This window comes from Motacilla alba, chromosome 4A (genome assembly GCF_015832195.1).
Source record: "Motacilla alba alba isolate MOTALB_02 chromosome 4A, Motacilla_alba_V1.0_pri, whole genome shotgun sequence".
Classification (NCBI taxonomy): Eukaryota; Metazoa; Chordata; class Aves; order Passeriformes; family Motacillidae; genus Motacilla; species Motacilla alba.
Window position 1 is genome coordinate 13,290,393 of NC_052045.1, and position 24,190 is coordinate 13,314,582.

Below are 24,190 nucleotides of genomic sequence, written 5' to 3' on the forward strand. Positions count from 1 at the left end.
ATTTCCTAAATTCATTACAGATCTGAGAAACCAAAATGAAATAAATTACCACAGTTTGACACTATCTCCTTCATCACAGTAATTCCAGATTTCAGTATAAAAGCCATTACTTAACTTGCACGCCATAATTTACACACTCTTTTACACAATAATTTTTGATCCAAGAAAAGATTAATTTTCCTTTTATAATTATCTCATGTCAAAGTCTTTAACCTTTTCATCTGAGAAGCCAGAGCTGGATTCCTTCTGGTAACATATGCCTCGAGTTCAGCTTCTCTCTTTGTGCCATGGCAGGAAGAGGCTGGACATGAGCAGAGAGCAGCCAAGGAGAGCAGCCAGGTCTGCACACCTGGGTACCAACAGTACCAACAACCACCTCCCAACAACAGCTGCCTTCCAAACCCTCTACAGCAAAACCATCTATTGAAGTGAATAAAACCTGTGTCAGCCCAACGTGAAGTTGTAAGTACAGCACAAGAACCACCTAAACCACAGCAGTGCGCTACTGCTGATTTGCATAATTTACACAAATTAATGTAGATTCAACGATTAGCATTTCAAGAGGGTTCCCTGGTGCCCAGGGAAGGCTGGTGTGAGCCTGGGCAGCCTCACCTGACATGGTGCCCGTGCTACGGGGTCTGTCCACACACAGGCACCCAAATCACGTCCTTCCCACATCATGTGGTTGAGGTAATTCCTTCGGTGCTTCTCCAATGTTATGATAGAGCAATATCCTATCTTACTAAAATTCAGACAACTTCACCGGATCCATACACACTTGTCTTTTCAAAATAGCACTTCACAGTCACAGGCAGGAAGCCTGGGATGGTTCCAGCAACTGTGGGCTCACTTCAGGGTAGGCAGCAGAATAGCCCCCAAAACACAGATTTTCTGAAAAAGAGCTGCTCCATCTCTACCCACATTTGGCTCCCCAGTGGACTCCTGTACCAGCAAGGCATCCTCATTCTTCACCACACACACCTGGCTGTACCCGCATTTTATGTTTCCTTCCCTTTGGGAACACAACTTTCTGCACCAAGGGCAAGAGGCCACTGTATAAAACTACATGGTCTGTGTGGACTTGCTTTCACCTGAAATCGTCCAGTAAAATGAAAAAAAAAATATTTTAAGTGATACAGCAATTATGTTCCCCATTCCTAAAAAACACAGCATTACAGGGCCAGCCATTAGCTCTTACTTCAGGCACCTCTGCTGCCTCAGGAACAGACTGGTCATTTTTAGCCTGTTTCCAATTTACCCACTGGCAGAGGTGCACAAGAAGTCTCTAGCAATGGAGTTTCAAACCCACGTCAGTATAAATTTCCTTTTTGAGAAGATTCAATCTTGTTTTATCAGAGACCAGTGCCTGTGCTGAGGAAAGCCTATAATGATTTCTCTTTTTCAGGCTTATTCTAGAATTGCATCTATTTTGGGGTTTTGTTTAGATCTGTCGCAGCTTTCGTCCCGTTGATCATGTTGTTTTTCTAACCCGCCCTGAACATCTGTTGGCTCTTTCTGAGGCTGCATAATCCTGGTTTTTTTCCTTTCTCTTATGTATTCCACTGCTATCAGCTGGCTGTTATTCTTGTTTTTTTATTTTTCAGTGTACATTTTATTTCTTTTAGTTTGGAAAAAAATATTATTTTAAAAGCATCGATTCTTTCTGGCCTCATCTTATCCTGCGCAACAAATTCATATCCGCCACAGCTTTTGTTTTGTTCAGCTGGTTTGTTCTTTTTTTGTTTCTGCTTGTTTTTCTTCTCAAAAAAAAAAAAGCATCAATATAAAAAATCAGGCTGCAGCAGACCTAAAGGTGGAGTGAGAAGACGATGAAGGATCTTGTTTTCATAATGATAAAAATCAGTACTTATAAAAGATACGGGGCTGGCAGCCCTGCAGAAAACAGAGCGAACACGGTTTAACCACAAACCAGACACACACACTCTCAGCAGGACCACTGCAAGCACTGAAAGGGGAAACAACAGTCAAGCCTTGGCCTCCTCGCCGGGGCTGCCAGCAAGGGCAATAATTAGTGCCAAGCGTGGGGGTGGGTTTTTCTTGATGCTGACATTGGGAACTGTTTGGAGACTACAATTATTTAGCATAGCCTAACAAACAATTATCAGATGGCAACAGCTTCTGGTCACTACCAGGCTGGACTGCTTTCAAGCCTAAGAAAGACATGTATCTCCTCAGCCAGCAAGTCTCCTTACCCAGTGATTACAAAACAAGTAAGATTTTGAGGTTGACAAGAGTCCCTTTTAGCAGCATTTGGATTATAAAATTGCTCTGACTCACTGCAGCATATTGCTCCCTCTTAATTAACAGAGCTGAACTTTGTACATGTCTAGACTTCCTCCTGCAGAATGGCAGATTTTGGACTCCATGAATATCATTTGAAGTCATATTATTTACAGAGCCTTTATTCATTTCAGTCATTTGTTTCAAACATATTTTCCACAGAAAGAAAAACTGCACCAACTGCTGGGCCATTTAATCCAAACTTAACAGTTAAGATGTTTTATTCAGCATTTTAAAAAGGATTGTCTTAGGGAATTTTATGTGCTGCATTTCTAATGTTAACTTTACAGATTGTAAAGTGCCTTGGGATGCACTAGCATGAAAGGCATTAAGGTATTGCAGGATTTAAGCAAATGTGCATTGCACTAAAAAGAACCTTTTATGAAAGCACATACAGATAAAAACCACAGTAAAGCTAGTGTTTATTAAGAGATGCTCAGATTTATTTCTTAAAGCAAAACTATTTTCCTCCTCCACTGGCAAAAATGATCCTTTTCTAAATTAAAAAAATTCTGCCAGTACTGACATAAAATTGCTGAAATTTTATATCTTATGGAAGAACGTTCTTTCCCATTTAAATGTTCAGTCTTAAAAAAAACCAACTGGATTCACATAAAAAAGGCTTCTTTCTTTTTTTCCCTAAAAGTAGGATTTCTGGTTTGTGGGTGGTCCATTTTCTCCTACCACTTATTATGAACAAATTAATTAACTATATTAATTAGCTTGGCTATTGTTACAGGATTTTATGGGTACAGAGAAGGATGAATCATACATTTTGATCCATACTTCCTATTACTATCAAAAAGTTGCATTTCAAACACAAGAAAAAGCTTGTACAGCTAAATCCCTTGACACGCCTGGAAATCACAGAGTAGGCTTGTACACCAATCACTTATGAGAGAGGATTTAATGTCAGTGGGTGAAGTTCAACACGGCGAGAAGGAGCAGCATTAACACAGCCAGAGCAGCCTTATCAAGGAGAGGTGGGGTACTGTATCAGGCTTTATCTCCACCCTTTAAGTGGGAGGGTGGATTTGATCTTCACCACCTCCCTCCCTGTTTTCCACCTTTGTAACACCCAAGTACTCCAGCTCTGTGGTCTCAATCCAGAGACTATTACAGCCTGTTAAAAAAGTATCACTCAATTTTAAAAGGATACAGATAAAGCCCAAAGAAAGTGTCATGGATTTCAACCCGTAGGACTAAACACAACATCAAAGTTTAAGTGCAGAATATATATAATATTATTCAAAAAAAAAAAAAAAAAGTAACACTGCTGGAATTCCTATCACTCTAACATCAGAAGAGAAGCAACAAACAACATTATAATGCCAGATCCACCTTTTCATTAAAATTACATTAAAAATAAAACATGGTGAAGAAAGTTAAAAAGCAGCATATGACTTCTACCAAGGAGGGAAGGATTAGCTGTCCTTTTCATTCTAAGTTTGAAAGTTAATATGACAGTCACAATACCTACTCAGAGCCTCAGATCTTTTTGAATGATAGGAACATTTTCTCAAAGGCTTTCAGCTACAAAATAGCCCTTAAACAGATTTGTTTCTCTAGAGCACCTGTAAATGAAAAACATTACTGACAAATAAAGCTGAAAGCATTAATTTTATTTATAAAGTGAAAAATTTCAGATGACTGCCCTGAAATCAAATCATATTCTCCTGTTTCAAGAAAAATAGTGGAGCTATGTACTCTAATTACAGTGGGTCATAAAACTGAATTAAAGGAACAAGATACTGTTTTAGCTAATGATGCTTTTTAACTACCTCTCATGCCTTTCAAGTACTATGGCATTTTCAGTTACATATTTGCCACATTTTGTTTTCACACAACTGCTTTTTCCACTCAAGTTCAAAGGAAGATCAACCCATTTAACTTCATCTATACTTCCACTGTAGGCATCAAATACTCATCTCAGCCTGTTCCTCACAGATGCATCTCCTGTGAAGAAAATCCAGACAATGTCAGCAAGGTATCCTTTGCCAAGCCACAAAGACCACATCTCAGTAACTCTGAGATGTGGCATAACTCTGAGAAATGGAAATACTAGTGTCTACATATTTTACACCTGGATTCATCCGTATTTCTCTAGTGCTTTGTCCATGCATTACTGAAAAGACAAACCGTTTTACTGAGCAACAAGCTAGAGTGCAGGTTGAAACAATCAATGGTTCTTCCCGTGAGGGACCTCAGACTGGGAGAGCTGCACACTCCTGGCTGCTCCCATGAACTACAGTTTAAGCCCTGTCGAGATGCTGTTGCAGATCTGGGTCTTCCCAGATATACAGTTATCCATGCTTCTATTTCCTGTCTAACTAAGCTGTCAACCAAAAAAGGCTGAAGACACTTCCCCTGTCACTGGGCCTGCTGACACCCCTGTCACCGGGCTGCCAATTGAGGCATGACAGCAGTTACTTTTACTCTGATGTGGTGTAACGTACAATTGTTACTACAAATACAGCCCTTTTCTTAAACCCACTTTTGTGTAAACTGTGCACCTGTGCAAGTTCAGAAGAGCAAATCTGGGGACTCCATGACAAGCAGCCCTGACTCCCAGACCCAATTTGAGTATCATGCTCAAATATCACTGCAGCCACACACAGCACCTTTCACCACTACCCCTCTCTTTGCCTATGTGTTTATTTTACACTAATCACTAAAACATCACAGCACAAAGTGTTATGTTATCTCTGTATCCATCTCAATATCTATAATTACTTTCTCTTTTGTAAAAACTAGGACAGGGAGTTGTAGCACTCAAAGATTACAGATACCCATCTTCCTAAGCCTGACTAAGCCTAAACACACAACAATTATAAGATGGTAAACAGCAGTAATTGTACACTAAATGTCTTTTTAAAGAGCCAAATGTGCACTTAAAGTTTAACTCCCACTCACTGCTGCTCTAGAACAAACAGTAAATTAGTGAATACAAAACTAAAAAAAAATTAAAAAATTAAAAAAGCCCTGCAGCATGTTCCTCAGGCAGGAAGTAATTCTATTTCCCCCCCTCTTTTTTTCAACCTTTGTAGACATAATGCAGGATAGTTTCAATAAAGCACTGCCTGCAGTAAAAGCATGTGATGATCTTGCAATCCAAACTAAAGTGTGATAATTACCCTGCATTAATGGAAAAGGGGACACACAGAGAAATAAACGACCCTCAACCCGCAAAGAAGTGCAGCTGTATTCTAATTTATCAACAGTCAATTTATTACCTTATGTACTTTCAAACTGGGGGTTTTTATTTGCACCTGTATGTCTCAGTGAAGTGCAGCTAGTTTCATGACCATTACAAGCAGTTAAGGCTTCCTCTTTTCACTGGAACAGGTGGTGTGCACAGGGCAGAAAACCACTCAGCTACTTTTATCCCACGTGCATCAAAACCAGCTCTGAGGTATCACTCCAGCCCCTTTCTCAGCGACATTACAGAGACCTAAGACACTGCACAAGTCTCTTGATACATTTGCCTTTTCTGGATTGGCTGGAGATTGCTTTGGGAGTGTTTTGGGAAGGAGAATATTACCTAGCAAGAATGAATACAAAAGTCAGTCCCTAGAAGCATGACTGAGATGACAGTGTACAAGAAGAGGAATAAGGAATTCTCCAACTTCCTTCTGGAAGTGGCCAGACCTGAGCACAGAGGAATAACCTTGTTCTGCCAGAGCCACTTGATAGGCAGAGGATACCAGTTTCCAGAGCTGTTTGCCTTACCCATGAACAAGTGTAGGGATAAGGGGGAAAAAGAATTAAAATATCTTACAAAGCAATAAAATGGAGCTGTGAAATGATAAAAGCTGATTGTTCTTGCAGTGTGTTACTGTGTGGCAGCTCTCCTGACAATTAAAACGAAGAGGTTGTGTGCACTAATGGCAATGTCTATGGTATACATAAAATATACTATAAATATTCCAGCACGCCCAAGAATGCCTGTGACATTTGTTGCTAAGAGGTATCATGTTTGCTTCTTCCACGTCTATTTCCATTTCTCCACTTATAATACCGAGCACTTAACCAGGAAATTCCCTCCTCCCAAATAAAAGAAGAACATTTTAATACTGATACAGTTTTTCTTGGACATAAGAAAGCTATTTGAAAGGCCGTTATGTATCTTCACAACTACAAGGCCCTAGAGGGTCTCTAAAGCCAAGCGTATACTCCAGTGTCCATTCTGCAAACACAGACTGAGGCAGAGAGAGGTCATCTGCCCAAAAGGTTCCACCCAAAGCAGGGCACCCTCTAACTGGAACTCCACATCTACCCTACACCCATTACACTGGTTGGTGCTGCTATTTAATTCCCAACACTTACAACTATAATAATGTCAGGAGACAAACAGGCCACACTACGCTGTGCCAGACAAATGGCTGCAGAGGGACTCCACTGCAGTACAAAATCTGTAAGAACTGTTCTCGCATAAAGTGTCACAGGACAGGGGAGAAAGGCAGAAGATATCCTGAAAACTTTGAGGTTTTCTGTTTTAGGAGTAAAACTTGAGCACTTGAAGCCTCCCCAAAATTCAAGGGTTAGATTATTTATTTTGTTTTGAAACATACCATCACTTTGAATATAGCAGTTAAGCAAATCAGCACCTGTCAAGTCTACTGAACTACTCTCTATTTAACCAAAATTTACATTTACTTCAGTCAATTAGTATAAGCCTTATCAGGTTCATGATAATTAGCACACTTACTAAGAGAAGTAACAGCAGTAGAAGTGGTGTCAAAGAAGAGCTTTGTTGTAGTTGGGTCTCACCAGAGACTCCTATCTGATCTCACCTAGTGATCCACTTGCTCTTGTATTGCCAAGAAGACCCACTTTTCCTGCTCTTAAACCAGACAAATTACTGTGACAAGAAGCAGGTTTAGGGTAGCTTCCATTCACAGATCACTTTAAGTACTTTACAGGTCATGTGCTATTAAACTACTTACTTTATCAATTTCTTTTGGCTTCTCCAAGGCTAAACAGTTTTAATTGCAGTAGGAGGACTTATTTTGTGTTTTGTTTTGCTTTCTTTTTTTTGATTATTCTTCCCTTCCTGTTTTATTTTTACCATGAATAATTGAGGGCTGTTGGACCAAAAATAATTTTAATCAACAAGGGGAAAAAAAAAAACCATCAACTTTTGCTTTCCTTTGCTTCACATATATTGCTGAAGTATACTTTAACATAGGCAGACTTCTTTAAGCAAGTATCACCTGGAGCAATCAATAAGGCCACTTTTTGGTAACCTATTTTAAAGGTAGTCCTTCAATGGCATTAACAGACAGGTACAATTTAGACTCTTCACACAGAAGATGCCCTCTTGCCTGCCATTCCAGAACTTTAAGAATTTTAACAAGAATTGTCAAATTCCACATCATTGTTTGTACACATACACACTTTTTTGTGACTCTCTTGAACTGCAGGGTCATAAGGGTATAATTTACAGTGCAAAGTAGTGTTTTAAGAAAATAGTTACTCAAAGCATAATTGCTGGGTTTTTTTCCCCCAACTTGAACTGATCATTTTCCTTTTCTCTTAAACTCATCACCATGAAGCCACATCATTAGTCCAAATTATTCTGAGAATAAGGCCTAAAGTTAATATACTTTGACAAAATTAGCCACTGCTTTAGCAATAAAGGGAGTATTGTGCTATCCTTCACTTATCACTATTCTTACATATTTGATATTAGATAAGACCTGGAGAAAAATGAAATCCATAAATTGCACTATGGCATATTCTACAGGCAGGCAAGAGACTTTAAGGAAGGTGAGACAGTGCTATAAACCAAAAGTCAAATCAGAAACTGAACCTTCATTTTAAATTCCTGGGCTTTTTAATGTTCAAGATAGACTGCAAACATTATAAAATGTTTGCATAAAATAATGCAAACATTATTTTAACATTCTCTGGTTTTGTAAGAGTACCTACAGAAGCAGAGACAATTTAATACAAGCTGATTTGAACTGTAGTGAAGGTGTTTCCAGGCTATGTTTTTTTGAACATACTTGAAAGACTGGCAGAACAATCCAGTGCTCTGGTATTTTCACAAATTCAAAACAATGCGATACTTAAGGCTCTATTCACACACCAAAAAAAAAAAAAATAGAAAAAAGAAAAAATGGAGAGGAAAAATGGAGACTTAAATGTCTCTAAGTGAAAGGAACATTTCCCATTTCAACTTTAGCACTTTACTACTGACATACAATGAAAAAAGTGCTTGTATATAACCCAGCCATGTCAGCAGCAAAATGAATCTCTGGGCTGTGCAATGATCTAAGAAAATCTGAATGGGCATATGGGAACAGCTCATTTTGCAAGACCTCCGAAACCAACTTACTGATAAACACCGGAGGGTGCCTGACTGCCTGAATACTCACATGCTTATTTGTTGTTATTCTTATTCATTACTGAGTCATTATTATTATTTAAGTGCCGACAATGCACTTGTGAACCAGAACAGATGCAAAATATCCTGTGCTAATGAGAAAATCAAAGCCTTTCTCATATTAGTAATTTCATATTATAGGATCTCTTTATTTTTGCCAATAAAGCACAAAAGTAATTAATACAGCAATATTTTCTTATTGTTCATGAGTAAAGCAAGTAAAACTGCTCAGATTCCGCTTTGGCTCTCACCCCTACCAGCACAAAATACAATAAATACTATTGAAGAATTCCTACTAAGACAGCTGCCAAATAAAATACAACAAAAATCTCTCATAAAAAGCTGTTCTCTGTTTATTCAGAGATAGAGTCAGTAGTCCTCACTGAAAATGAACAGTGTGGCACTGCTCTTTCATATTTAAACACTTAAGCTGTGTCTTATTGCTGTAACCATCTCACAGGATAAGTTTTTAACTGGAGGATGGAAGGTGACATTAGTCCTCAGTGTATTACCAAACTGTGGGTCCATTCTTGAGTAACAATTAGAACAACACATAATGAGCTCACACTTTTCACCCCCAAAATTATGCTACTATATACACGAGGAATCTGACAAATACTTCCATTTTAATATCTGTGCACACAGAAGGTGTTAGGTTTGGATACTCTCTGATAGCAGCAATGGATGTGGGCTGCTGCCATGTCCAGCTCCAGGATGACATCTCCAGCAGTCCAGGTTTGATGTGAAGGAGGGTGGCTGGGGAAGGCTCTCTGCAAAGTCAGTTTCCCCCAGTGCTGCTGGAGCTGTGTCTGCTTCTCATGACCACACAGTTTTTAAGCAAGGTCACAGATACTACAGCTGCTTCATTGTGCATAGATAACTCTGCAGCAGAGGATACTTCCATTTAGCTGAGGAAGTTTCCATTTGGGTACTGTATCCCATATCTTGCCCTCAGCAAAGCAACCTGTGCACATGGAGATGTGGCCCCAGAAACTCTCCACCTCAGCAAACATTACTGCCCTTTTGAGGACCATTCTGCATCATGGGAATGCATATGACCAAATCACTTTTGTGAAAAGTAAAGGATTTTTCCCTTCAATTCCAGTAAGGAACATGATTTAAGTACAAAATAACTCAGCCATGACTGCAGGGCTCAGCAGTGAGCCCAGCACTGCTGCAGAGACACCGGCCAATGCAAAGCAGAGCTGAGCCCTGCTGTCACTTCTCCTAAAACAAAGCATGAAGAACAATATGAGAGTCTTAAAGTCTTGCTCAAGAAGCTTGTTGGAGTCAGAGACAGGCCCAGTCCTGTGCTGGGAGTCAAATGGGTATAAGTTCTGTGCAAACTCTTTGGCAGTCCAAGCCCAGCACAAGCCCCCTTCCCACCCCAGTGCTCCCACTGTGTCTGCAACCAAAGCCTGCAGGAAGATCCCTGACCTAGAGAGGAGCCTGACCACACATTTTATATCAAAACACTCCCACCAAATCAAAATATGTGGGCAAAGCAGCCAAGATTTAAATGACAGAGCCAGTTAAACCATAACATGTATCAACAAATGAAAATGTGAATGAAGTTTTGTCCTCAGCAAGTCCCCAGAAGGGGGAACTGAGATCCTCAGAAGCTGTCTTGACTAAAAAGACAACTGAAAGAGCTGGATAGTGTCTTCTAGTTCAACACCAGAATCCAAGACAACCTCATGTTCAGAAGGCCAAGTTTGGCCCTAAACATTAATAGGATTAAATAAAAATGGCAAGATCCTCACAAATAAGAAAATGTATATGGAAAGATCTACTGATACTATTTTTTGAAGGTCTACAACTGCTAGCCGTAAGAGCAGCACCCTGTCAGTGACACACATTTCAACAAAAGGAATAAAATACACAAACAATAAATAAACCCCCCAGCAACAGTGGACAAAAAAAAATGCCTAGATTTCTATTACGTACTAACTTAATAAAATCAACAACCATGCATCTGAACTAGAAGAGTGTTTTTAAAACCAGTGGAAGTGTGACAGATGAATGACAGTTGATCACAAGTGACAATTCACATTGAAGTCCAGAGGAATGGTCAGCCTTTACGTCCTCTTAAATCAGCCTTAAGTTAACACCCACTCATCGTTCAGCACACACTTGGTGCCCAGGGACACAGGCACACCCACAGTGAAGGGCTGGGGGTACTGGAGCACCTGCTGAATTCTACACACACACACACACACATATATACACGTGGCGATGCTGCTACAAGCCATCACTTTCAGATTTTTGACAGTCACCCTTGGCCCGCATCACTGTTTGTTCCTGGCTGGGTATGTTCTTGGCCAGAACATTTATAGCCCCTGGTATTATCCCTCCAAAGCTGTGACGCATTCTTAACCACAACTCTGAGAACACACTGACATTATAATATACAAACATGTAGGGAAGATATACACACTCAGACACACCAGGGGATAAAACAGACTGGGAGGAAACGAGGAACTTTATGTTACTGTCTTTTCTAATGAGATAGAAAGTGGCAGATGTAAAGATTTCATTCAACCGACAATCTCTTTTATGATATGAATAAACTACTAAAACAGATTTAATCCTTTATAAAATCAGATTATAGGAAGCAGACAAAATCACAAGTTTATTCAATACGCCATCTTATCCAGTGTGACTAATGCATTATTTGTATGAAGTTAAAGTGGCACGTTGGAAAGCTATGAAATAAATCAAATGCTCTACTTTATGTAATCTTAACAGACAGATCCCATTAGGATTCTACTATGCATAGCTGTTGGTTAAAATCATTGACCAGTATCCTTATAAATTAATCAACTGAGGTAATGCTGGCTTGGCTGTCATCATTTATTCCTAATCTACATTTAGAATTCAATTCAACTTTTCAAGCCCTTTAGAACAGGTTTATCAATTCTCTCACCCTTGCTTCAGACATCAACCTAACGGGTAATTGTTTACAAAAGAGCCAGTACAATGGAACAGTATCTTTTTTGTTCCTTTTCTTTCCACAGATACCAGAGCGCATATAGACACTGCGTTATAATTAGTTAGAAAGATATTAAATCTTAACCAAACATTCTGGCCTGCCTCAATTTTTTGATGAGACCTTTTATCATTGCAGTTGAATTTGCAGGCAGATTGTGTGAGTTTACACAAGCGAGAATCATTACAAAATCTAAAATAACTCTGATCTGGTTGAAAGGCAGCTAGCAGAATATTTTTGGTTATAGATATATAGGAGGAAAAAAGCCTCCTAGATATCAGGTTATTTGTGGAGCTCTAATGTGTTTTCAAACATATGACTTCTGTGTTATGTCTGTGTATTTTATGCAGTTTCTAGTCATGCTTGTTAGATGTCTGCATGTCACGTACTGCAAGATTCATGAGTAGTCTATAGCCAGGCAAAATTCTCACACAACAGCTTGTCTTGGGTAATGGGGAAAGAAACAGCAGAGTGAAGTGACAGGGAAGTGTATTATTTATTATCCTGATGAGGATAACACCTAGTCATGGTCCACGATCCAAACATGCTCACTGTCCTGCTGACAGAGCTATGATTCTGAAAGAGAGGACAGGTGTTTCCCCACACAAATACCAAAATTCTCTTCAATTATATTCCCTTATCTATGATCCCTCCATGGGCACACTAAAAAACAGTCAGTTTGGGCAAGGGCTCTTTAAAGAGAGAAGGGAAGACTGAGCAGTAACAAAAACATTGCAATAGATTGCATAATATTTCTGGAGCTCTACCACAGAGTAGGTAAAGGTCATCTGCTCCCAAAATGAAATGAGAAAGAAAGGGAAGCTGTGGCTAAGTATGGTTTAGAGCTTACTAAATCAATGAAAAACTTCAACCAGCGGCAGTGGCCTCCAGCTCAGCCCTCTAGTGCAAATTTACTGGCCCACAGACAACTATCAAAGCCACAAAGACAATGCTTCCAAGTATGCACGACACTAATCATCTCCCTAATTGCCCAAAAATGATGCACAGGATTTCAACAAAATTCGTTCCCTTCTTCAAAGGCACATTGTTAATTTCATAACCAAATTCCACCAACATAGTCGATTAAAACACATATATGAAAATACTTCCTACTTTTCAGGGACATAAAAATAAAGACCATGAATTGTTTTTGCTGCCTGTTTTCCCTTGAACCTTGAAAGAAAGGACCTTAGAATAAAATTTGCCCTGTATTCTTTTTTTGTCCAATCACAAGGATGTACTTTTTCTCATGCTTGCTGAATGCAACACAGTAATTTGTATCCCCAAGTGGTATAAATAGAAAATATGCTCAGTCTAATAACATATGTGAAGAAAACTCATGCCCAGGGTTAACCAACAAAGCAGCAGCGATCTGCTAGAAACAAAGGCAGCTGGCTCAAAGAGCAACAATGCTTCTGAAAAACTGTGGATGTACTATTCAGTGAACCATCCAAGAGATGACGTTAACTTATGCTACAGCTGCATATACAAAGCTTTGCTATAAGATCTGGTAAATGACAAGTCTTCTGGAGTAACAAGATGGTTCTGTCTCCAAAAGGTCCGTGGCCTTCACTGTCCAGCTATACTAGCAGGGCAAATTGCATGAAGTATACACACTATAAATAAATTCTGCCCTTCAGAAGAGTTCTCTGCTTTGATTATCTTCTCTTACACTGCCCAAATCCCACCATTTCTCTTTACAGGCTTGCCTTCCCCCTAATAATATATCTGCCTAGGATTCTGTCTTCCTCTATCACCATAAACATTCATAAACATTAAGGGACTTAACCTCATCGCACCCCCACGGAATAGGAAAATATACCCATCAGACTTGGCAAGCAGTGAAGTGGAACTCAGCTGCATTCCTGACCAAGGATGAGTCCTTCTGCAAGTCACTTCTGTCCTCCCATTCCCCACTGTGTAAGGAAGGGTGATTACAATGACTTCTTTGAAAGTCTAACAGTAAAAGCTGGAGATACACTTCTCACTTCACAAAAGGAGGTAAAGCAGAGACAAATCATTAATGGTTGAAGGGTCTCTGGCTAGAAATACCACCGCATTTTTCTAAACATGTGTCTGATATCATCAGCACAAATGTCGCATCCAACACAAGGATCTCTGTGCATCAGCTATGCCACAATCAATACCATTTGCTTTCCTTGTAGGTAACACTGTACAAGCAAGCCAGCGAAGGACTATGTAGCTAGAGTGAAGTTCAGAGTAGAGAAAATGTCAAAAGCAGCTCCCAGCTGACACCCAGGAAGATAAAAAAGTGAGCAGAAAGACCAGATAAAGATAACTACACAGCTGGCCCTTTTCTCTCATACTTTGCACCTGAATGGGAAAAAAAAAAAAAAAAGGCAAATCACCACAGAAGTAAATACTAAAATACTATTGCCTCACTTTTGACAGATAGATACCAATGACTATCCAAAGGCAGTAAAGTAGCTAGCCACAGTACCAGTGAGAGTATCCCATGTTCTGTTCCTAACAATATATATTCACCTTGATTTCACAAACTTAAAAATGACAACCCTTTCCAGTATTACCAAAAAAGAAAGAAAGCAATGCAACTCAGTTTGTTCTCCAAGCAACCACTAGCCCTCAGCCATCGGCCAATGCCTCAATTCCTTCACCTACCCCTCTTCAAAGGCTTGGTGGGCTTGGTGAAGACAAATGGGCTTTCCAATATGCAACCAAGCAGAAAGCCATGAAAATCAAAGGACTGCTTTTTGAGTAAATATGAGCTCCAAAGCCATTGTCCTCTCCCACAGAGGAGATCTAGGAAAATGCTTACTACAGCATATGCACAGTATTCTTTACAGCTCTGCCTCCCTGCTGACCACCAGCCCCAGGGCTCAGTCCACTTCCCATTACAATTGGCTTCACCACACCCACTGACTTGTATTGGAACTCTTTCAGGGACCCTAACTAATGAGTTTTTAAACACTTGTAGACAGAGAAGATAATTCCTCATCATTATTCTTCATAGGAAACACCAGGAAGAATGTCACTCCATTGTTCTACAGGAAAGAAACTGGAAGAAAAATCACCCCACATTCAAAAGAGCAGCCCAAAGTTTTTTATACATGAACTGGCTGCCCCCCAAGCTATGGGGGTCTCACCTGAAAGTTCAGGACAGGGATCTAAAGCATGTGCAACCTTTTGAAAGCATCTCTTACTCTGGCATCTCTGCCGACTAAGAGGTCCATAACCAACAGACATATAATGTTCCAAGACAGTATTCTCAAATACAAGCAAGGCTACTGACAGCAGCACAGAAACAGACTCACCTAAGCACCGTGTTACTGCTGGATCTCAGCCTCATTACATGAGACTGAAATAAATAGGAACAGGAGACCTTAATAATAGTTTATATTTAAAGCTTTGCATTTGCTTTCCCTACTGACAGGTGTGTGTTCTTTTTCCTCACAAGAGAAATCTTGACCTAAACCAGTAATAAAGGAAAAAAAAAAAAAAAAAGAACAAGTAGACTTAAATAACATACTATTACCCTCAGACATAAAAACATTTTAAATAAAAAACATTCCATTATGAAGCTACCTTCTCAGCACAGATCATAAGCCACCAAGGACTGCTTTGCTTTAACCCAGTGTCACTTTCAGGTGTCTACCACTTTGCAGGATGCAGATACTATCACCTATCAAAAGAGCTACACTTGGATGTCCAAGAAAACTTTTAAGCTACAATTGAATCCTGCCAACAGTCCATGTAAATGAAGTGCCAAATGGAAAAAGCACTAGTCTCAGTAGTAAGGCTTCTGCAGGTTTGAGCCCCAGGCACTGGCAATGTAGAGCTACAGAATTTACTCATTCCACAACATCATGTACACCCACAGCATACAAAAATAGCTATTATAATACTTGTCAAAGGAACAACTCAGTGATTTTTAACTTGGTGCTCTATCTTGTTTTCTTCTTTGCTGGTTGTTAATACCCCACCCCTATAACTACATATAATTATGAGTGGGCTATTCATGTCTTACTATAACTGGTAGCACCATGCAGCATGTGAGTCAGGAATCTGAACTGCTGACTACAGCTCCTCACTAAACAAGTCTTACACACCACACATAGTAAATGGCATTCCCTATTCTCTGCTCCACCTACAAGGAAAATCAGCTTCCAGTTGTGGTATCATCTCCAACTCTCCTTAAAACTCACCATCCCAAATTCCATGAAATAAGAACTCAGTTATAATCTCCAGCAGATCAACAGCTGAGGTCACAAGGAAAAAATATTTCAAGCGAGAGTTTTCTTCTCTCAGTGGCCTAATTTGAATACATTAATAAAACATTATTAAAACATTATATACAGTTTTACTAAAGAAACTACAGACTAGACCTTTGCTTTAAAGTCATAACAATGTCGTTGATCTGCTATGTACAAGTTGGGAAATAGTCTCTTCATGATAAAACACTTTGTAACAGCTGGGAAGTTAACTGCAGGAAGTTTTGGGTTATTCCCTTACCTCAGCTCTCTTGCTCCACATTACTTCTTCAATACTATGAGCCCAACCTTGTAAACCCATCAAACTGACTGCACTCAATAGCAGTCCTGTTGAAATTTAGGAGCAATATACAATTTTTATAAAGTTTCTTCGAGACTGGACTCCAGTACAGTGCATTTGAAAGCAAGCCCTCGAGCTCATTCCCCCACAATTTCCTCGCAAATAAAGATTTACCATCATATGCCCTCAGTGAGAATGTTTGGTCAAACAACTGCCTCATTAGAAGTTATTCAAGATGGAGCTTAAAAGCTACTGACACACACACTGCCATCCTTCCTCTCATTTTTTTAATCTCTGGAGTTATCCATTAGTCAGGAGTAATGTACCTTCTGACCTCTGACCAAAGCTATTAGAACAATTTAAACAAATATTTTGGTTACAAAGCATCAACACAGAACATTCAGTAACAATAAAAGGATGAAAGAGCAGTCTTTTAGAGTCACTGTTGTGACTTCCTGACCATGTTATATTATGGAAGGTTACACTAACTTGACATCTCACTTGATTTACAACCTTCTTTTTCAATGCTTAAGAAAGAATTTGCAACATTGCAAAACCCAGACGTGTGGCACATTTTCAGTTTTCAGTGTTAATAGATGTTTGATGGCTTTAGAAAATCCATTCTGCTAACTGCAATCAAGAGAAAAGATTCAAGCTTTCCCATCCATTTTTCTTTTCTTTCCGTAAAAGAAAGGCAGTAAATTTGAATTGGACAGGTTCAGAATTGGGCTCTGAGGAGTTTTTCCACATGCATAGTATTACGCATGCGCAGAGAGCCTTGCTGATCCTGGTCATTAGAGAGTTGCTCCACATCTACAGAAGTCTGCCTTTTGGCCAAAATGGGCAAATCAAGGGCCCTCTCAAGTCAACTGGGAGCACCTTCACTGGCATCACTGGCCATTGACTCACGCCGAGGCTGGAGGAAAACATGGGTTCTTCATGGTATTTATTGACTATATACATTTAACAAACATTCAGGAACCAAATCCTACCAGTCCTTGACACAAAAATAATTTCATTACCTCAAACTAAAGGCACAGGGAAAATACAGGATATGGTCTATCTGTTTAGATGCTTATTCTAAATGCTTCATGGGTTTAACACATAAAATGCTTTTTACAATCCTTCTAGACTTTTTTTTTAAATGAGATTTAATATTTGCATTCTTTCTGACTGCCCAGTTATTGGTGAAATCCCGTAAAGCTGCTGTACATTTCACGGAAATAGATGGGTACTGTACAGGCAAAAATAACATCTGCTTTCATTACCATATACATCAAAAACTGGGGTTTAGTCATTAGTAAAACACATTTTGGGAGTGATCAAGAATCCAGTCTGGTGAAACTGAACTTGAAATCAGAGTCATCTTAATAGGATCTCTTGTGTGCTTAAAACTACATACCTGTCTATGGGCTCTGCTAAATTAAGGCCCACGTGCTTTTTCTAAGTTTAGCACAAATTTTATCCCATCTTACCATACTGGGCATTTTTCTTTACCTAGATGAAAACAGAATTGGGCCTTGTAATACAAAAAGCATTACAACACTCCTTCCACAGTGCTGGAGCATATTGTCACAGTCCTAAGAAGCATAAAAAGACCAGCAGTGTCCATCTATTTTCTCAAAGATCATTTAGTATATTTAAGTTAATAATTTGCAGAATGCCACATTTTCCATTCTAAATTATTTAGAAAATTCCAGGTTGCAGAAGTACTCTTGTCAGACAAAAGGAATAATTTTGCTTTACTAAAGGACCTGCATCATAGTACCATCTTTTACTAAGAAGAAAACCCCAAACAATATAATTGGCATTCATGTACAAACTGCTTAAATGCTCTCAAGTTCTGCCTGGCTTCAGAATAGCTGAACAGTACCTGAAGTGTCTACTCTCCATCCCAATTTGTATATTTTAAAAGGCATTAAATTCTTGAATGAATCATTAGGAAAACAATTCAAATGATGTTAAACTGATAGTAATTTTGCCTCATAGGATAGATGTGAGCTTAATGTTTGCAAACAGTCAAATTCTTTCAAGATTTACACTTCATGAAGTTCAATATCAGCCAGGGAAGAATTACTAAATCAGGATGTACTTCAAGTACAGGTTTTGGCCCAAGACTATTTTTGGTCTTCTTCAGCTGCTTGTTTTGACAGCATCTAATCCCCCTCACACACCCACCAGCAGCCACACAATCTATCCATTTACACTTTCAAAGCAAATTGAAAATGAAACGTTCTCAAATAATTACTCGCGGATGTCTGTAATACAAATCCAAAAAGTAACTGCAATTCAACTGTAATATTTCTTAGGGTAAAGAAGGGGTCAGAGAGAAAAATCTTACAGAATCCATTCAAAATGTGACTTTTTCCTACACTAATGCTCTCATCATCACCCCACAAAAATTAAAATAAAAAATTAAAATTAAATCTAACTCCCAAAAAGCTTATCTACTCTATTCCACACATTCCCATCAGAAACACAACACAGTTTCCACATTTGGAAGACTTTTCATTTAGTGAGTTATTACAACCCCTGGTGAAAGAGCAGCAACTGAGAAGGTCTTCCGCAGGGGCACAAGGCAGAGAGGGAAGAGGAAAGTGGGTGAAGAGGGGGAAATAACCAGGGCTGGAACTGAAACAGTTCACCTTTGTCTGGAGAGCAGGATCACCCCCTCCAGGTTGAGGACTATGTTGAAATAGCGCGCTGCAGTGGCATGCAGTGTGTTTCTCCATTCACACAGGAGAGGAACCTGGCCCACAGATGGCCTGTTCTCAGCTTTGTCAGCCACAAACAGACCTTTGAACTTTCTATTTATATAACAGTTTAGTGAGTTTAAGCCTCTTCCTGTATAACTGGCAGTTTGCTGGTTTTGCTGTAATTAGGCTATTTGTGATACATAATATAAAATAGGAAAAAAACAAGAGGCTTGTTTCTCTGCAGGGCCAAGTCTTCCTCCTTGCAACCACACAGCTAAGATGACACTGTTACCTGCTCATCTTATTTTACCTTGCCAGGTTTTGATTTACATACCTCAATATGCATTTTTCTGCTAAGTATTTTCTCAACTTCCACTTTTTTAAAGATTGGAGGACTTAAAAACATTAATACCTATGACAATCAACGTAACATAAACCAAGAATTTTTCTGCCTTTGTTTGTGCTAGCGAGAAGTATATATTCCAGGATGGTTGGGTCTTTGTTGGGTTTTGTTGTTTCCCAGCTGCTGATTAATGACACCACCTTACTCCATAAGCAGGTTCAAATCTAGCCACATGGTCCCAGGCCACAGCAAGATTTCATTTACTTGGTTACCACAGACAGGCATGGAAAGTGATTTAAAAGATGAAATTTGATTTTTAACAGCAAGTGGTCCCCTTGGTGCACACAGGCATTCAAGCTTTTCATTATATCCATCTCCCTTTCTTTCTCCCTCATAGAATGGCTCATATTAAATGCAAGCCCAGGTGAACACTTCTTATTCATCCAGGAATCATAGCAGACTTCAGCTTTGGCCCTTTCATCTCATCCTGAGTTTACATTTACCTAAATTGTTTTGGGTATTTTTCAGTTTTTTTCAAGTCTGGCAAAACATCCACAAGGATATTCGTGGCCTCATTTTACCCGTGTTAACAAAATCCCACGCCAATTCTCAGCTACCTTCCTAATCACAGTCTCCAAGAAGGGTCAATGAAACATCTCATTCTTGTACTACTGTGATCTCTCCTAATATGGAAAACTAAAGGGCTGATTCTGCAGTTTGTATCATCAAGACAAAGTTCCCACTAATCATCTGGAAGGCCAAGTGAGAATTTCAGCACATGTGCAGTGGCACTGCACACTGTAACAATCACAGCTCTTGACAAAATATGTTTCAAGAAGTGACACCAAAATGTACCTCCATTGGAGGTGGGGGGAAATTGACTATTTTTCCCATCAACGAGTAACTTTCACAAAGTCATTTCCTGGGCTAAAGGCAAGGCAAATAAAGTTTACCTTTACATCTTTTCATCAGATTAAAAAAATAAAAATTCTACTCAAGCTAAAAATATTTTTTAATATATTTCTCAGGCTAACGATGTTTCTGTTGTACTTTGCATACAGATAATACAAACACCCACACACACAGTAGGCCTGAGCTTGCCTTCTTGGTGATTGCAGCACAGATTAAGAGAAGTTTTGGGTTTGCAAGGAATGCAGAAGAGGGTCCCTAATTGCTTTATAAATGCTTGTGAAACACGTTTTACCAAGGCCGGCTCACAGGCAGAAGGAGGGCAGCTTCGAAATAAGAAGTAGCAATTCACAGATCATGTTATACGTACTTATTTGCAAATATTACAAAGCAACTACACCATATTGGATACACAGACAAAATTAATAAATCTTGATGGATGTGCATGCATATTCCTGGGTGTGTGGCGATGATGTACGTATAACGCATTACATACATACACGTGTTTGTGGACAGAGGAGCTAAATTTAACTCTCTGCAAGCGATGCAACTACTTGTCAGCGACAAAAATATTTACATGTATAATAAAACACATGTCACATTTGTGCAAACATGTAGATTATGTACCCACGTATTATACGTGCACTTACATATACTAACTGGATTGCTAAAAGCTAAATGCAACTTGATCCCTGCAGTAAGTGTGTGTGAATGCCTGTGCCACATAGAGAGTTTGAGCAGATATCAAACTGTTTGAAACAGCCAAAGTAAAAATGTTTTCTCCTCATGAACCCTAAAACCACTAAAAACAATACATATCACACTACAAAAAATGGCAAATAGAATTTTAGAATGAGAAGCAATATATTCATATTTTATGGAAAAACCAAGGCACGAGAGTTCCCTTCTTTCTGATGCACATCTCTAAATCCACATAAAACCATAGTGAAATGAAAGTAAGTTATTAAGCAAACACTAAAACTCAATACCTATAAATGCTTAGTATTTGAACTACACCCACATATCGGGTTGTAACAGCTTCTATTAAATTAATGTTACCCACATTATAAATTAGGCAAATTGTATGCAAATATTATTTGAGTGGTAATACGGTGGTTATCAGTTGTCTGCAAAATAAATTAGTGTAGCAGAGTAAAGATAGTGTAGTAGAAGCATAATATTTAATTGAGCACTAATTTTATTGTGATTATTGCTTTTAAATAACAACAGCATGATTATTAAAAAGATGTAATACAATGGATTATGCAGAGCTGATAAAACATGCACATGATCCAAAACGCCTGCTTACAGATTAATATTGATATAGTGTAATTTATGGTTGTGAGGATTTACTCCCAATCGCTGTAAAATGGAACGTGACAGGTATTTGGTTCTGATTACTATGGATTTGCAAGTATAGCTGTTAGACCGTGTTTGGCAAAATGATAGTTATTAACAAGATATATTACCTTTTTCTTAGGCATACCTTTATATTATCAACAAAGTAAAGTAAACCCTCTGCAAAACACGAGGTCCAAATGCACATACATACACATATATAATCTGTGTGGCATTTAGAGATTAGGATCACAAAATTCAGTCTTTTAGTCTCTTTCTTCCTTGGCAAACTGCAATCCAGCCTAAAAGCATTTAACAAAGCAGTACCCAACCTCTGAATTTCCCCATGCATAGTTAAGGAATTATATTCGCTAAATTGAAAAGTAAAGAAAGAACCAATAAAACCAGCCAAAGAATAAGCATAATCTCATTAACCAGCCACAGAAGTGACTAAGTACCTACCCAAATTCTAACTTTCCCAGCTACTTGTCACCCATCAAAAATTCCTTAACATTCACTTTGATAACAAGTTTACAATGCACTTAAACAGATGCACCGATCTTTTTAAGGTGTGCACCTATTTACAGAGCAATATAAACCTAAAATTTCATTCTCAAAATAAATGGAAATACAGAAAAGAAAAATGAGGCAGAGACGAGCAGGAAAAAAAAGACCTGTTACAATATCACGAGTACTGATCTTGCCACTTCCAAAACTAACTTCAATAACGCTTCATCTAGAATAGGAAACCAGCAAAACCAGCAACAGAAGCCCCCACACCGATCAGAGCTACAGCCGAACTGTGCCACACAGCGAAACTACAGTTGCGGTTCTCCCCGTGAAAGGAACATTGTCAGTGACAGCAGTAAACACAACATTAGCAAAGCCGCGATCCCGGGGAACATCGCCGCCCCTGCTCGGGAGGGGGCTGCCACCGCTGATCGCAGCCGGCACCCGGCACCTCTCGGCGCTGCCCTGCGGGCCAACTTCGCCCCCCGCCGCCGCGCTCCGAGCGCTGCTCCCCAGCCGGGGCCGGCGGCGCGGCCGCGGAGCGTGGCTGGAGCCGGCCGGCACCGGCTGCCCCGGCCGGCCCCGCTGCCCGCGGGCGAGCGCGGACCCGCTCCCCGCTGGCACCGGGTGCTGCGCCCCTCAACAAAGGCTACGGCACCGGGGGAGCGAGCAGGGAAGGGTAGGAAGGAGGCAAGCTGGAAGGAGAGGGGTGGAGGGACGGGGAGGGGAGGTGGTGCGGGAGGGGGAAAAACCAAAACCAAAAAAAAAAAAAAAAACCAAAAAACCCCACCACCCGAAAAAACCTACCACTGCTGCTCTAAGTCCCAGTCCCTGAAAAAGTCGAATAGGTCCATAACGATGTGGTGGGGAGACTCAGAGAAGTGGTGCCCCCTCCCCGCCCCGCAGAGCCGAGCCGAGCCGAGCCGGCGCGGCTATTGCTGGCCGGCCCGCATGGGCAGCGGCGCCGCGGGGAGCGGCGGCCGCCGCGGGGCCGCGCGGAGCCGCCCGGGGTGGCGGAGCGCCGCCGCCGCCGCCAGCAGCGCGGCGCGGCTGTGCCCGGCTGGGAGAGGCAGCACAGCGGCGGCGGCGGCCCGGCGCACACACACACAGACGGGCGGGCAGGCTGCCTCGCACACCGCGAGGGGAGGAGCCGGGGCGGCCCGAAGCCGCGGCATGGAGCCGCCGCGGCAGCACCGCCGGGATCCGGCGGAGCCGCGAGCCCCCGCCGGGAGCGCGGGGAAGTTTAGCTGGAAGGAGGAACTGCGGGGATGCGGGGAGCGGCGCGGCTTCGAGCCTGCGGGAGACCTAGGGAGGCCTGGCTGGGGTCGGAGAGGGGGAGAGAGAAGGGGGAATAGGGGAGAGAATTTAAAAAAAAAAAAAAAAAAAAAAAACAACAAAAAAGCCAAACACACACACACAAAACCAGGCATCTATAATCCTATCATTTAATTGCCAAAGCCAGCTCCTGCTGGCTGTGTGGACAAACCTGCCTGCAGGGACATGGCAAGGCCAGAGCTCCGGGTCAGCTGCACTGCGAGATGCAGGATGGCCGGCAAAGGTCAGAGCAGAGTCAGGCTCGGGCAGCCCAAGAGGGCTGGAAGAAAAAGGCCCTCCGAGTCCCCTGAAGTCTGAATCCAGGGGAGCACCCCACTCTCCCACTGGGATGATGACCCTTCCCGCTGGCCCTGTGATGAGCAGTGGCCCAGCTCACCTACGGGCATTAGTCCGGACATTGTCAGGGGCATCCCAGAGCCCCCTACAGAACCCACCCCACTCCCCCACCAATCTCAGGGAGAAGCCAAACACAAATCCCAGGCTGCCCCTACACATAAGTACAAAGGAGACCACTGGTCCCTCCATCCCCTAAGTGAAATTATTCTCTATTCAGATTCACACTTTCATATCTGAATTGCCTTCTTAACAGTAACCAGCGTCTTATGACTTTTCACATCCATTTTATATTTATAATACTTTAAATATATATACCCATTGAGCAAACAAGTGCATACATTGGTTTTGCAAAGACAAGACCAAAGCCATCTTCATTTTTACTCCAGTCTTCCACAGAACCAATCATAAACTTCCTTCGTGCCAGCAAGTCTTGAGGACTTGGCGAAGTTTGAAATGACCCTTATTTTGGTGAGGTCCTGTCTCCACAGCTGTGTCCCAGTCCCAGGAGACTCAAC

The 24,190-nt window shown here is 40.7% G+C and overlaps 1 protein-coding gene across 4 annotated transcripts in view; it reads right to left on the bottom strand.

Moving 5' to 3' along the window:
* AFF2 (AF4/FMR2 family member 2) overlaps positions 1 to 23,016 on the bottom strand; it is a 334,300-nt gene extending 311,284 nt beyond the window's left edge. For all 4 annotated transcript variants that reach the window (XM_038164527.1, XM_038164528.1, XM_038164532.1 and 1 more), the window contains exon 1: positions 22,812 to 23,016. In XM_038164527.1, the coding sequence (XP_038020455.1) occupies positions 22,812 to 22,858 (47 nt within the window). In that variant the 5' untranslated portion in view covers positions 22,859 to 23,016. The remainder of the gene's footprint in view (positions 1 to 22,811) is intronic.
* Positions 23,017 to 24,190: the final 1,174 nt, after the last annotated feature.